The sequence below is a fragment of the Glycine soja genome, chromosome 9, assembly GCF_004193775.1.
Source record: "Glycine soja cultivar W05 chromosome 9, ASM419377v2, whole genome shotgun sequence".
Lineage (NCBI taxonomy): Eukaryota > Viridiplantae > Streptophyta > Magnoliopsida > Fabales > Fabaceae > Glycine > Glycine soja.
In genome coordinates, this window is record NC_041010.1 from 11,454,279 (window position 1) to 11,470,117 (window position 15,839).

The 15,839-nt window shown below is 35.2% G+C and overlaps 1 protein-coding gene across 1 annotated transcript; it reads left to right on the forward strand.

Annotated features, from left to right (window-relative positions):
- The first annotated feature begins 495 nt into the window (after positions 1-495).
- Positions 496-1,669, forward strand: LOC114368172 (protein MAIN-LIKE 1-like). The gene is made up of 3 exons (XM_028325512.1): positions 496-630; positions 777-1,136; positions 1,520-1,669. The coding sequence occupies exons 1-3, from the start codon at positions 496-498 to the stop codon at positions 1,667-1,669; spliced, it is 645 nt and encodes a 214-aa protein (XP_028181313.1).
- The last annotated feature ends 14,170 nt before the right edge of the window (positions 1,670-15,839 follow it).

The window sequence follows — 15,839 nt, forward strand, 5'->3', positions numbered from 1 at the left end:
AGAACCAGTATCCCTCTGCCATGTTTCGACTAAGTTGAGTAGTTGACAAATGCTACTACTTTCAAGAATTGTTCCCATCCCTTACATCTAATGTTGGCCAATATACTGAACTGCCAAATCGGGAGCACTTGAATTCAACCTTAAGGTAAACTTTTAAGATACCAAATACCAAACATGGTGTTTCACATTTTTCAAAATAATAAATAAAGAAATATAGCATTATGACAAATGTAGGAGAAGAAACTACACAAGTTAATATTGTGATGAATTTGTGTGGTTTAGTGATGGAATTTGTGGTAGACATTTGTAGATCATGGTTAGGACTAGAGGCTTAGGCCGTTCCTTAGGTAGGTTATTGGCAGAGCTCTGGGGAGAGAGGATCGTCATGATTCTGATGATGCTCCCTAGCGGCAAAGGCCTACCACATCGGCACGCAGGCAATGGGGAGCTGTCCCTATTGCCGAGGATGACCCTGTGGTAGTTGCTGATGAGCCTATGGTAGCTGCAGACGTACATGACACTGGTGTAGACACTAGTGTAGATGCTGGTGCGGATGATGCTGAGGGATTTCCAGGTGGACCACGTGACCCATTTGTGCTTATGGAGTATGCTGACCATATTGCAGTTAGCGTATGGAGCGGAGAGTTATTTATAATTTTCAAGTTAACTTAATTGTTAAGTATCTGTTATTATTGAAATTTTTGTTCCTTTAAATTATTATGTTAATAAAGTGTCTGTTCCTTTATACTTCAATTCAAGATCGTCCTGAATTGAAGTTATCCTCCCATGGAAGGAACGTGCAGAAATTAGGTAGGCCTTCTCCTAAAATTGAGGGCCTAGTTGCTAGCACAGGACTAAGTCATTTGATCGCATGTTCAGTAGACACTGGCAATCGGGGACTTATATCCTCGTTTGTGAAGAGGTGGCATACGGAGACTAGCAGTTTCCATCTTCCCGTGGGGGAGTTTAGCATCACCCTGGACGACGTGGCATCTTTTCTTCATCTTCGCATTGTTGGTGCCTTCCATACCTTCCAGCCTCTGCACGTCAACGAGGCGATGTTGATGTTGGTTGAGTTACTAGAGGTCTCAGGAGAGGCAGCCAGGGCCGAGACAACATATTGTCATGGACCATACGTACGTTTATCTTGGCTACCAGATATATATCAGAGCAGATGTCAGGCCGGACATTGGACAGCTGCAGCTCGTGTTTATCTTCTTCATCTTCTAGGTTGCACTCTTTTTGCTAACAAGAGTGCAACCCATGTTCATGTTGTCTTCTTAGACGCTCTGGATGACCTGAGTTAGACTGGGAGCTATGCATGGGGAGCTACTGCCCTAGTGTATATGTACGATCATTTGAATGATGCTTGTATCAGCAGCTGTCGACAACTTGCTAGTTACATCACTCTGTTACAAGTAATCAATATGTTTTTCATAAGTTAATTACAACAATGTTTTAAATAGGGTATTTTAGACGTTCATTTGAAATTTGTATGATTTTCATGTAATCTTTGTAGTGTTGGATATATAAGCACTTTCCATCAGTTGCGGAGTGCATCACTGATCCAGACTATGATGAGGTGTCACCATGTGCATGTCGGTGGATTGCGACGCAGGCGACTGTGAAGACCATATCTACAACGACCTACAGGCAGCGTCTGGATTGACTAAGGATTCCTGATGTCTGCTGGATGCCTTATGGGGAGCATCGACTGGTTCGGGAGTTTCATTTGATTTCATGCTTTTCCGGTCAGCTCCACTGGGGGCCTGTTGTCATCAGACACCGACCAGAGAGGGTCATTCGCCAGTTCGGATACGTCCAGAGTATTCCTGCACAACCTGTCGATTCATGGGTGCATTTGATGAAATAAACGATAGGTGGATGCACTACTCAAACCATCTTGCGCCAGGTCAGTGTGCGCCTGAGTACATGGACTGGTTCTTCATCATTTCTCATCCATTCATGACCGCGACACAGTCATTAGATCAACTGCGAGATGCACCTGTGACGCATGATGCCTCATTTGTGGAGCCACATATCCCTCAGGTCCCGAAGCCAGCATCAACATTGACACATGCTCGTTCTGATGTGGAGCAGCCCAGACATGCAGTAGTGAGTGTTACTATTTTCTTAGTTGTATCAAATGTTATTTACGTCAATTATTTTAATACTAATTTGTCTAATTTGTTTGTTTTCTAGTTCACAGGAGGCTTGCCATGCGATTGCCAAAAGGTTAGAGCGTCTACTCAACCTTAGGATAGTCATGGAAGGCACAAAGACACACGAGGTCATGGAAGAATGCATTAGGATTTTCAGGGGTGTCACAAAAAACCGCATTGTGTATGTGAGGTCTCGACGTAGGCATCGCACGGATCAACCATAGTCTTTACACATTTTATATTATCATATTTGGACGATGTATATACTTTTCTTGTATTTGAAAACATTTAGGTTTTTACTGAACATTTTGTATATTTTAAGTTATTTTGGTTTATAATATTAGTGTTTTCGTTTAAATCTTATTTTTAAATTACTTGATTCCAAATTCATTCGAAATTCATCGAAATAGTATGAATGTGATTCCAAATTGAAGCAAACAACTAAAAACTAATTTGAAATAATACAATATGGATGTAACTAATTTAGAATCTTTTTTCTTTCTTATTCTCATACTAAAAACTATTTTGAAGCAAACTACCACATTTCTATCTCATCAATATTACTTTTCATTTGATTTTATTATAAAAACATTGAAACATAAATCACATCATTTTTAAATCACTTTTAATTTAATTTATTTTTAATTCATTTAAAAATAATTAATAAACTTGTGATTTTACCTCTAACAAATTATATTTAAATCACATCATTTTTATTTTTTAGGAATTTTACCTCTAACAAATTAATTTAGTGCATTTTACTCCAAATTTTTATAAACTTGTGATTTTTATTCTTGGATCGTATATCCATTAATAAACACAAAAGTTAATAAGGGTAAAATTTTATAAAAAAAATTAAAAGTTAGAGGTAAAATTTGCCAAGAAATAAAAAGGTGGGTGAAAAATTTTCTAACAAAATAAAAAATTGGAATAAAAAGTACAATTATGTTAAGAGTAAATTAATGAAAGTAAAATCCGCAAGTTTCTTTAGGGATAAAATGTGCCAACTTAATTTTTTGAGCTAAAATTAATCAAAAATTGAAGAATTGCAGGTGAATAAAATTCAATTAAGCCTAATATAAATTATATAATAAAATAATACTTTAACTTTTGGAGAAATTTTTTTCCTCAAATAAGTGTTATATATTTTCTTAAATATTAGTATTGTATATTCATCACTTCAAATTATTAATTAATAATTAATAAATTTTATGATAATATTTGTAATTAAATTTTTAGTAAGATTATGAAATTCAAAAATATGTATATACAATTATTTGCTTTAGATTATTTGACAACTTTTATTATGTATTTTCAAAGTATAAGATAAATTAGTTTACATAAAATAATTAGTTTGATTTTTTTAAAAAAAAATTGACGTTGAAACCAACATGGGATTTTAATTTCATACAAGTAGTATGATCACAAATTTTTTTATTATTTATTATTAAGTCTCTTTGTTTTTTTATTTTTTTATTTACTATGTTTTTTATTTACTTCATAGATGGGGAGTTATTTTTTTATTTTATATTTACTCTCTGTTTTTTTTTTTTATCTTTCTAGACTTTTTTATCTACCAACAAATTTATTTTCTGGTCCCACTATTATCATTTGAATTTAACGAATTTGTTGATTTAGTTAAACCATGAACATAAAATAATCATCATACGGTAATGGACACGAATTCAAACATTACATTAATTTCAACATAGTGGAAAGAAATAAAATTTGCATGAAATACTACAACTAAGTCATGCTAATTTTGTGACAACGACATGTCGTCTTCCATTTTCATTATATGTTTACTAAAAACAGCTAAAATTTTTATTGGTCCAGATTTTTTCCAATAGTTAGACTGCACAAACACCTTGAGCACGTCATCATTGGTTTTCAGTTCAATAATTTCGAATTTGATAATTTTATTTGAATACTCATAGTGGCTTGGTTGTCGAAAAAATAATCGTCTTACCGTTTGTGTTTCATGAATACCACAAGGGGGAATCCCATGAGGCACAACTTGCTTGATCAAATCCTTCAGTTCATCCATGGTACATCTGGAAGGAATGTCAAACTTTTTGGAATTTTTTCCTATGAACGAGTAACCAACAAACTCATTTTGGCGTGGCATATTTCACCTCCCATTGTAATATAGCAGGGCATCATGAGTAGAGGTTATAGTGGCTTCAAGTAAGTTTAATATATCATATGGTGTTCTACCAATGGTGCATAATAACTCAATCGGACCAACACACGAAAATTGATGATTACACATTAACATTGTGTTAACATCATCATCATTTTTCTGTTGCATACATTGAAAGCAAAATTGGCTACCTGTATCTGTGAATGGCTGTTGATAGTAAATTTCATCCAAATATTGTTTGTCAGTTAGCTGAAGGGTATTGTGTATTATGGTTTTTAACATTTGAAAATCACAAGCGTTAGGTACTCGAATGGGTACTGGAGTGGAAGTTTGAAAATAAAAACCACTGTCGTTGTGAACAACGGATCCATTTGGAAAAATAAAACCTAATGTCGAGTTCACAATTGTCTGATTGCTTGTTTCTCCCAAGAATGCCATACTTTGTTCTAAGAATTGGGTTAGGAAAGAACATGTGATTTTTTACAGTGTTCGACTGTGTCATATATATAGATGAGTTCAGTATCATTCCTTCATTTTTTTTAAAACAAATACATATGTGTGCACATGGTTTCTGTTTGTGTTCTCAACTACACCAATGACGTGACATGCTTTATCTTGCATCAGATCAGAATGTGTAGTCAAGTCTTACAATGTCCTGTCCTGTCACGCTTTATGTTCACACGCATGCATTTCATAATGTATTTGTTAATTCAGACAACGATTTATCATACATGCGTACTCTATTTTAGTTGCACCAATTATTTTTTTTCTTAACGCAAGAATTAAGTAATAATTTTTTTGTTAATGCAACAAACATACAAAGACAGATAACTCTAATGTGAGATTCAAATCCATAATGATCAGTCATTAAAAGGTACATGTTCAGTCATCTTTTATATCAACATAGTCTCTTTTGAACATCATGAAGCTTCTGTAATGTTGCATTCTACTAATATATGGAGTTGGCCACTGCTTCGCCTGAGGATGACAATTGCTAGACCATAACAATGCTACAGGCGATAAAGGACAACAGTCTTTTAAATAAACCTGTTGTACATGCAAAAAAAATATTAACTCAATCATACACAACTAATTGCATAAATATAAAAAAACACTTTATATCTACAATGTACCTCAACAAAATGATTGTCATACACGTGACCGATACAAATTATGCGATGCACTGAAGAATCTGGCGGTGGTTGACTTCTAAGAGGAAATAACGTCATGCTTTGTTGTTGAGACAAGGATACAAGGATTACATTATACCTTGATGCAATGATATATCCCATGTTGGTTATATCCATCCACTTATCCATAGTCACCTGAATGAAACAAATATAGACATCAAAGTTAATTTTAAAGTTAAGTCTTAAAAATCAAAACATAAATTACATACCTTGGTTAACCCATCAACAAGTAGTGACATCCTTAATTCCTCAAATCTGTCCATGCCACCAAAGAGCTTGATATAATCATCTGAGAATTTGCCAAGTTCTTTAAGCAAATGGTTGCGGACCAACAACCAAGAGTCTTCACCCATACCTAATAAACTGGCAACCAACTGATATCCACAGTTTCCATCAGCTTTGACATCAACAATGTTATCAATGAAGTCGTGGATAAATGGCTGAAATTGATCCAACATAGGCATGATCCTTCTTGGATTGGGCTGCTAAAAAGATGACGCACTACGCCTTACTAACGAATTGCTATTTTGCACAAAATGAAAAGCATCTACATACTCCCAGTAAGATGGATCACGCTTTGTTGACCTTGGGTTTTTGTTCATCGGTTTCTTTGGTGCACCTTTTGTGTTAACCTTTGCTAGAGGAGGACACATCGAATTTTGATCAGGGTATGAAATTTCCCGAAGTTTACTCTTCAGAGTAAACTTACCACAGACATCAAGTTCTTCAAATCTTTTGGATATGGTTTCCATCTCTTCCTTGATGGTCACTTTGGCCTCAGATAACCCTTAGTCTGAAAAACCGAGTCTCCTCCAAAACATATGGATTGAATCCAGTGGGATGCAACCAACAACATATTTAGATATCTCACAAGCACAAGGAAGGCCGTGCGTGGTTCTCATGACACAACCACAAGTGGAAGGATTCTTGCCAGCATAATGAACACGCTCAAATTCAGCAACAACCTGATTTAAAGCATACCTTGAAACCATTCCAAGAAGCCTCTTGTATAAGTTTTTTTAAACACATGTCCAACCACATGTGTATTTGTTTCAAATGATGCTTTAATTTCTGTGTGTTGTAGCGTCATCATGTTGTTCATGGCATCCCAAGCACTGCATAAGTCTCCAAGGCTATTCTGTAACACTCTTTTTAAAGCCCAGTGAGTAGATTCAACCCTACATTTCAAATACACAAATAACAATAAACATATACAACAATAAAATTCCATGAATTCATCAACGTTAATAGAAATAATTGAACAATTTCATACTTGTTTGTTGTTGTGTTTCCTAAGTGCATCACCTTATTCGTTCAGGCAGTAACAAAATTTTCCTTGTGTGGGTGTTGGATTTCCCCTGCAGTTACTTTTTGGTCCACTTTTTCTTTATACAAATATGTTCAAAGGAAATCCGGTTTGCCGGAAAGCGCACCGGATCGTCAAGTATTTAAAATTAAAACGGATGAATCCGAGTATCGAACTCAGGGAACTAGTCTTAGACAGGGTTAAATTCAGAAATAAGGCATTGCCGAAAGAAACATTAATAATTGATGATTTAGAATAGAATTAAACTAAGTCTAGGCTAAAAACAATAAAAATGCAAGTAAGTAAAATTGACAACAGTAGGTAAAGATGTTGGGTCTTTCTAACAGACCAGCTGATGTTTAAAAAGATGTTTCTCTAATCAATCATGCTTTTGTGTTCTATGCTGTAGCCTAAATTACTAAACCTCAATCCCTAGTTAGACTGAATCAATCCAAGCTTCGTCCTCAAATCCCTCTTGTTGGACTAGGCTAAATTTAGACAGCCCTCCTAGGTTTAGACTAACTTAAACTAAGCTTCATCCTCAGATCCCTCTTGTTGGACTAGACTTAGCTTAAATACCTTACGAAAGTTTATACTAATTTAGCCTAAGCTTTGTCCTCAGATCCCTCCTTTTGGACTAGACTTAAACCAAACAACATTATTGTAACAACATATTTAAAACCAAAACTTAATCCTCAGATCCCTCTTGTAAGACTAAGTTTCAATTTTGCTTCATTCAAGTTCTATGGCAACAATACATTTCCCAATGCTAAAGTCACCTAACCAGGCACACAAATGGTTGATTAGACCAAGAGCATACAAAATTTAAGCACTGAAAGAAGCATTGAACACAAGAAACACAATTAATTAGATATTAAAATAATTACATCAGCTGTTCTTTAGAAATCCCCAACCAACATTATAGAAGAAACCCTAACAATAATGAGATTACAAAACCTAGGTATATCTACAAAAGCTGCTCCTCTTGCTGCCTCCAGAGCTCTTTTCCTGAAATAGGTGTGCTGTAAAATCTGTACCCTGGGTATTGCCTGCCTTAATTCTGCACAAGACAAGCTTTAAATAGGCTCTGAATTTGCGACGTTGTGCTTAGCACCACCCTCACGCTTAGCGCGCATAAGTGGATTTGAGCTTAGCACCAGTCGTGTGCTGAGCCTGGCTGAAGACAAATGATGCGCTTAGCACACTGATCTCACGCTTAGCGTGCGACCTTGATATTGATGCTCTGCTAGATTCTTGTGATGCGCTAAGCGCGCTGAAGCTGCGCTTAGCGGTGGATGCGCGCTTAGTCCACTGATGAGCTAAGCTCAACTGCCACTTTTAACACTTCATGACTTAACCTCTTTTTCTCCTAAAATTGTATAGATTTCATCATTAAATTCAATGGAAATATTCTAGAGACAGCTCTAAACATAAAACATGATTTATTTACACAATCACTACAAAATGACCATACATTGGGGGAACTATACAAGTTTTAGAAAATGTTTTCTATACAAAAGTTAGTCGTGTAAGACGACTAACAAACTCCCCCAAATTTACAGTTTTTCTTGTCCTCAAGCAAAGAAAGAACAGTTCACTTGTCCTCAAGTGACAAACTACAGTGATCACTCAAAATGGTGTTTGCTTCACAAAAAAATTCAACCATATGAACTGAATATCATGGACTGCTTCAATCAATTGATTTTCATAAACATGCAGCTTTTCAAAGATAAGAACATACACATTAGAGTCACAACTGAAATAAGCTAGTAAGGATGGCAGAAATCAAGGAAGGATCATCAATCAAAACGTCACAGTCATTGTTTCACTCAAGCTCAAGTGTTTAGGCTCATTCCATCATATACAACTAACACAAGTCCTAACCTTTGCATTTCATCTCATATCACATAGCAATGAACACACAAAATGAATCCGAAGGATTTTCTAGGCTTGTAATGGGGTTAGGCTTCCAACAAATCATGGTTTTTCTAGGAGAGCATTCATCCATAGATAAACCTTCACTTTTTTCATTCATTCACACCCCATACTTGCCTTTTATTTAGGCATTCAGCTTCATTTCATTATTTTGCAGCATACACACTTATTATTTTCATGGTTTTTTAAGCATAATATACAGAGACATTATGTGTATATACATAAATAGTGTGAGTATGCTGTTTACTTTGACCATTTCAATTCTTACCCAGTGCCTCCCCCAAATTTGGAACAAATTTGCTTTGAACCACGCTTCCTGTAGATAATGCTCTCCTACAACCTAAGTCAAGGTAGCAAGAGAATAACACTGTATAGGCTCAGGGTTCAATCAATCAATAATTCATTCAGCTCAAATTGGGTACAAGGGATAATTCATTCAAGCACATGGTCAACTTTTTGGCTAAGTGGCTATCACAATCAAGCATGGCCTTCATCATCCTCAATTTCATGCATTCAGTCTATACTTCAGAGATTCAGGCAAAAATCGGTACCAAATGATAGTTGTTTCTCTCAAAATTTAAGGATCACACTCTCACCGGGATACAGTCAATGCATTCCTTCACAATCAATCTGACAATCTGACTAACATTTTTAGTCATGCTTCCAATCACATGCTCATTCTCTTCTAATGGCTACAAGCTTGATCAAAACAATTATCTAATCTTTCCAATCCACTCAAATCATACAATTGCTCATTCAAATCATTCTCAAACACTCATTTCATTATTAAATTCAATGGAAATATTCTAGAGACAACTCTAACCATAAAACAAGATTTATTTACACAATCACTACAAAATGACCATAAATTGGGGGAACTATACAAGTTTTGGAAAATGTTTTCTATACAAAAGTTAGTCGTGTAAGATGACTAACAGTGGGATTATCCATGTTTCCTTCACATAGTCAACAAACATTGGCCAAAGTGAACAAACCCTTTCAAACTTCTTCAGGCACTCATCAAACTGCTGCTCCGAAGGACAATCAACTAGAGTTCCCTAGGCATCCATGACATACTCCCAAGCATTTCTTTGACCAATTAATGATTTACATTTGGCCTTGACAAACTTGTTTATGTGAAATCTGCACAACAAATTTGTACACTTAGGAAATACAGTTTTCATTGCATTCATCAATGCTCCTTCAAAGTTAACAGGATATTTCTTGGTTTCACCATTGACTTAGTCATATCAGCAATAAGTGTCTTTTCAGCTTTAGTCAATCGCCCAGCATATGGATATCCAACTAATGACTTGGCCAATTCATGATTATGAATCCCACACATCAACTTCACCATCCAACCTTGTCATCTAACCACTGGCTTCCCACGAAGATTGAAGGGACACCCACATTTCCTAGTCCCAGTATCTCTTCTAACAAATTCTTTCTTCCTACACCTATACTCGGCACTCCTTTCACGGCCAATTAACACAAACGAAATCCTTTCTCTACAACCAGTGTTTGTGTCAGACCTTATAATCACCGCCACAAATCCGTTTTCATGAGCAACGGATCGAGCCCACTGCAAAACATCATCTCGGCTGTCAAACACCTACAAAGCAATCCAGACAATTTTAGTTTTCTACAACACATTCATTTTATTAAATCACTCATAATCCTGAATATTATTACCTAAGAAGTATTGAATGCATCCGAACAATCAACATGTGATTCATTCACACCACATTCTTCTTCATTTTGATAATCCATATCAACTTCTTCAGACATCATACTGTCATACATCCATTGATCTCCGTCCATCTTAACAATAAATCATAAATTTCAACACAGACATACAACACCTAACCGAAATATACATAACATACAAAACTATACATAATATTTTACTATCATTCACAACAACTCATTATTAGTAAAATGCAAAAATCCTATGTCATTCTACATACAATTCTAATCAATTACACGTATAAACAATTAAATTATTTTTAACTATGATAATACAAACAAAGTAATAATTAAAATAATTATAAAATTAAATAAATTTTACAAATTCAAAATCCGTATAAGACTTGTGGATCAAGTTGATCCGTAAGGCTTATACGGATCAAGTTGATTTGTATAAGCCTTACGGATCAACTTGATACATATGTGCAATATCAACATACAGATCAAGTTGATTTGTAAGGCTCATACGGATCAACTTGATCTGTAAGGCTTATATGGATCAACTTATCAGGATACAGATCAACTGTTCGCACCTTACACTCACACACACCTAGCATAAATGCGTACCTCGTATGTCGCTGACGACGAACCAACCACAGCAACAACAAACACCGACACCTTCACCGAAGCTCACCAATCGCAAGAAAAAACCACACCCAAGAGAGAAATGTAGAAGCAAGCTTCATGATGAATCAAGATTGATTCAAAGAGTTTAGGTGATAACAAAGATGATGACAAAAAGCTCAAAAGTCAAGAACACTTCATGATAACAAAGATGATAATCTTAAGAATCAAAGAATGAGTTCAAGATTGAATCAAGTACACTTCAAGGATCAAGAGGAAAGTTGAATTCAAGAATCAAGAATCAAGTTTCAAGATTCAAGTTCCAAGAATCAAGATCAAGATTCAAGACTTAAGATTCAAGAATCAAGAGAAGACTCAATCAAGATAACTATTAAAAAGTTTTTTCAAAAACTGAGTAGCACATGAATTTTTCTCAAAACCTTTTACCAAAGATTTTTTACTCTCTGGTAATCGATTACCAGATTATTGTAATCGATTACTAGTAGCAAAATGGTTTTCAAAAAACTTTCAAACTAAATTTACAATGTTCCAATTAATTTCAAAATGTTGTAATCGATTACAAGTATTTGGTAATCGATTACCAGTGTGTTTGAACGTTGAAATTCAAATTTAATTGTGAAGAGTCACATCCTTTCACAAAAAAGCTTTGTGTAATCGATTACACTGATTTGGTAATCGATTACCAGTGATAGTTTCTGAACAAAATAAAAAGATGTAACTCTTCCAATAGTTTTCAAGTTTTTCTAAAAGTTATAACTTTTCCAAATAGTTTTTAAGTTTTTCTAAAGGCTATAACTCTTCTAATGGTTCTCTTGACCAGACATGAAGAGTCTATAAAAGCAAGACTTTGATTTGCACTTCAATATCTTGAACATCCTTTAAAACTTTTCCCAATTGATTTCTGAATCTCTTTGAACTCCTTCTTCTTCTCCTTTTATCAAAAGCCTTCAAAAGTTTTCTGGTTTTCCAAACCTTGAAAACTGTGTTATTCATCTTTTTCATTCCCTTCTCCCTTTGCAAAAAAGAATTTGCCAAGGACTAACCGCCTGAATTCTTTTTGTGTCTTTCTTCTCCCTTTTCCAAAAGAAAAAAGGACTAACCGCCTAAATTCCTTTGTGTCTCCCTTCTCCCTTGTCAAAGAATTCAAAATGACACAATCTGATAATTCTTTTGATTCTTCCCTTTCCCATATACAAAAGATTTCAAAGGACTAACCGCCTGAGAATTCTTTTGTATCCTCATTCACAAAGTTTCAAAGGTTTAACCGCCTGAGAACTTTGTCTTAACACATTGGAGGGTACATCCTTTGTGGTACAAGTAGAGGGTACATCTACTTGGGTTGTTGACTAAGAACAAGAGAGGGTACATCTCTTATGGATCAGTTCTAGTGGAGGGTACATCCACTAGGTTGTTCAAAGAGAACAAGGGAGGGTACATCCCTTGTGGATCTTTGCTTGTAAAAGGATTTTTACAAGGTTGAAAAGAAATCTCAAGGACCGCTGGTCGCTTGGGGACTGGATGTAGGCACGGGTTGTTGCCGAACCAGCATTAAACTCTTGTGTGTTTGTCTCCTTCTTCCCTACTCTTTTAATTTCCGCTGTGCACTTTAATTACCGCTTTTACTTTTGGTTAAGTTTATATTTTTGTTCTTTACTTTCTTAAGAACATAGTAAAAGCCTTAGAAGTGTAAATTTTTAATTAGTAAAGGTCTAGTAATAATTAATTCAACCCCCTTCTTAATTATTCCGAGGCCACTTGATCCAACAAGTGGTATCAGAGCAGGTATCTTGTAGAAAGTTTAACCACTTCAACATTCATGGCCTCTTCAAATCCTTTGTTTCCTGAAGGAAATTCCATTCATAGACCACCCATTTTCAATGGTGAGGGTTACCATTATTGGAAAACCCATATGCAGATTTTCATTGAAGCCATAGATTTAAACATTTGGGAAGCAATAGAAATAGGACCATACATACCCACTGTAGTAGATGTTAGCACAAGCACCACAACACAAAAACCTAGAGATAAGTGGACAGAAGAAGATAGAAGAAGAATCCAGTATGATCTTAAAGCCAAAAACATTATTACTTCAGCCCTAGGAATAGATGAGTATTTTAGAGTGTCAAATTGTACAAATGCCAAAGAGATGTGGGATACTCTCCAACTTACACATGAAGGAACCACTGATGTAAAAAGATCTAGAGTCAATACCCTTACATATGAGTGTGAATTGTTTAGGATGAACCCTAATGAAAGCATCCATAGCATGCAGAAAAGATTTACACATATAGTCAACCATCTTGCCTCTTTAGGAAAAATATTTCCTAATGAAGATTTGATTAATAAAGTTTTAAGATGCTTAAGTAGGGAATGGCAGCCCAAGGTAACTGCTATTTCTGAAAGTAAAGATCTTTCTTCTATGTCTCTTGCTACTTTATTTGGAAAATTGCAGGAACATGAGATGGAACTCCAACGTCTTAATCAAAATGAAGAAACTGACAAAAAGAAGAGAAGTATAGCCCTTAAAGCCTCATCATCAATGCAAGAAGCAAATGAAGAAGAAGACTCAGATGATGAAGAAAACTTCTCACTCTTTGTCAAGAAGTTTCAGAAATTTGTCAAGAGAAAAAGAATAGAAAGGCGTCAGAACTTTAACAATGGAAGAAGATCACAAGAAGACTCTCAAGTTCTTAGATGTTACAAATGCAATCAAATTGGTCACATCAAAGCTAATTGTCCTTCAAATGAAGAATGGCCTGAGAAAAGTGATAAGAAAAGATATGATGAAAGAAGAACCAAGAAGGCCTACATTGCATGGGACAACAATGATTCATCTGATGGTTCAGAAAAGGAGATCAATCTTCTAACCAAGGATTATGAGAGTGATGAAAACATCTCTCAAGAAGGTTAAACAAAGAGCAAAAGTATGACTTTCATCTTTGAAGATCTAGACATCTTAATCATGAAAAAGGTAATATTAAAACCATTCTCTTGTTAAAATATTTCTAGTTGAAATTTTTCCTTCAATTTATTTGATTATGATGACTAACAATTTTTTATTATTTGGTTGTTTTGATTGTTTGAAATTATGAGTATGTGTTCTTGATTGAGTTTATCTTCTTTGCATGAAATCTTCATTCAAATATTTTAATAATATCTATAATAATTATTCTTCAATACTTGTGTTTGATTGCTTTGATATAATTGAATATCTACATGTTTTAATTTTTTATATGATATAATATGTGAATTACTTGATTAAGATTCATTCATAAAGTATTTTTAATATTTTTTTATTATAAAGTATTTTGATAATCATTTCAAATTCCTTCTCCTCTAAAAAGTCAATCAGCTTTTATTTTCTGGCTAAAATAACCTCTGGTAATCGATTACCATATTAGTGTAATCGATTACAGACAGTTATTTTCTGACTATGTTGCTCTCTGGTAATCGATTACCATATTAGTGTAATCAATTACCACGCGTCCCTGCACCTATATATTCAAATTTCAAATTCTGAAATCTGCAATTCTCCTCTCTCTCGAAAACCCTCGTCCCCAAATCTTTCTTCAGCCATATCTCACTCATTTCTTGTCTAAATCACTCCCCACAAAGCCCAAACTTCATCTGTTTTCATTCTTTTTCATTTGAACCGATTAAAATTTCGAATAATCTCTTCAAATGGTGGAACCATCAAAGAAGCGAAAAGGCACTTCGAGTCGGAGTCAACGACATTTCCAGTCACAGGAAACGCCGATTCCTTCCTCTATTCCCTCTGGATCATTGTTTTCATCTGAGGAACAGCTGATACGGTACACAAATCTATTTTCATCTCGTTCCATTATTGATCCAAAATTCATTGATATGGATTTCTTTTCAAATGAGAGTTTTGAATGCATTCAAGCATTTGAAAACTCCAATCTTATTCCTTTCATGTCTTTAAAATTGCATGTCTATTCTGATTTAGTCAAAGCCTTCTATTCAAACCTAGAAATCCAAGAAGGCACTTTAATTTCTGAAGTTTATGGGATTAAGATGGTCATTGACCAATCCCTATTCTATGATTTAACCCAATTGCCAAGAGAAGGTGTACCATTTGAAGGTACACTGATTGATGATTGGAAGTTTGATTTTTCTGTGCATGATGCCCGCCGGTTGGTTTGCACCAACCAAGCGGATATGACCGGAAGGCTTTTTGCCGGTTCATTGGCTTTTGAAAGCCGCATCTTTCACTATCTAATTGTTCGCATCTTGCTTCCAAGATCTTCAAACCTTGCACAGGTTTCTGAAGAAGATCTTATTGTTATGTGGGCTTTTCATAAAGGCCTACAAATTGATTGGGCACATCTTGTTAGATATCGCATGCATAAGGCATTGCGATTGAATGCTCCATTGCATATCCACACCTAGTCACCCTCTTCCTTCAACACTTTAACATCCCTCTTGATTCTGAACCCTATGTTCCAATCAAGAGATCCTTTCTAATAGGCACTTCAGTCATTGCATCCTTTGGTTATCAAAAAGAGCATGATGGCTCTTGGGTGAAAAAGGGTGCTCGAAATGTTGGTGAAGAAGGACATGATGGAGAAGATTCATCTCTTCTTTCAAAGATTTTGGATAGGTTCGATGGTCTTCAAACCTTTGTTGGTGAAAGGTTTGATACTTTGGAGTTACAAGTGGACATGCACTTCAATGAGATGGAGTCAAGAATCACCAAGGTCGAAGAATATGTCTCTTATATTCGTTCAAGCTTTGATCTACCACCACCGTCG

Excerpts from the sequence above, each read along its gene's own strand:
- LOC114368172 (XM_028325512.1), top strand. The coding sequence starts at position 496 with ATGGTAGCTGCAGACGTACATGACACTGGTGTAGACACTAGTGTAGAT. Across the intron at positions 631-776 it reads CTGACCATATTGCAGTTAGC|TTATCCTCCCATGGAAGGAA; the intron begins GTATGGAGCGGA and ends CCTGAATTGAAG. Across the intron at positions 1,137-1,519 it reads CATATTGTCATGGACCATAC|TGTTGGATATATAAGCACTT; the intron begins GTACGTTTATCT and ends TAATCTTTGTAG.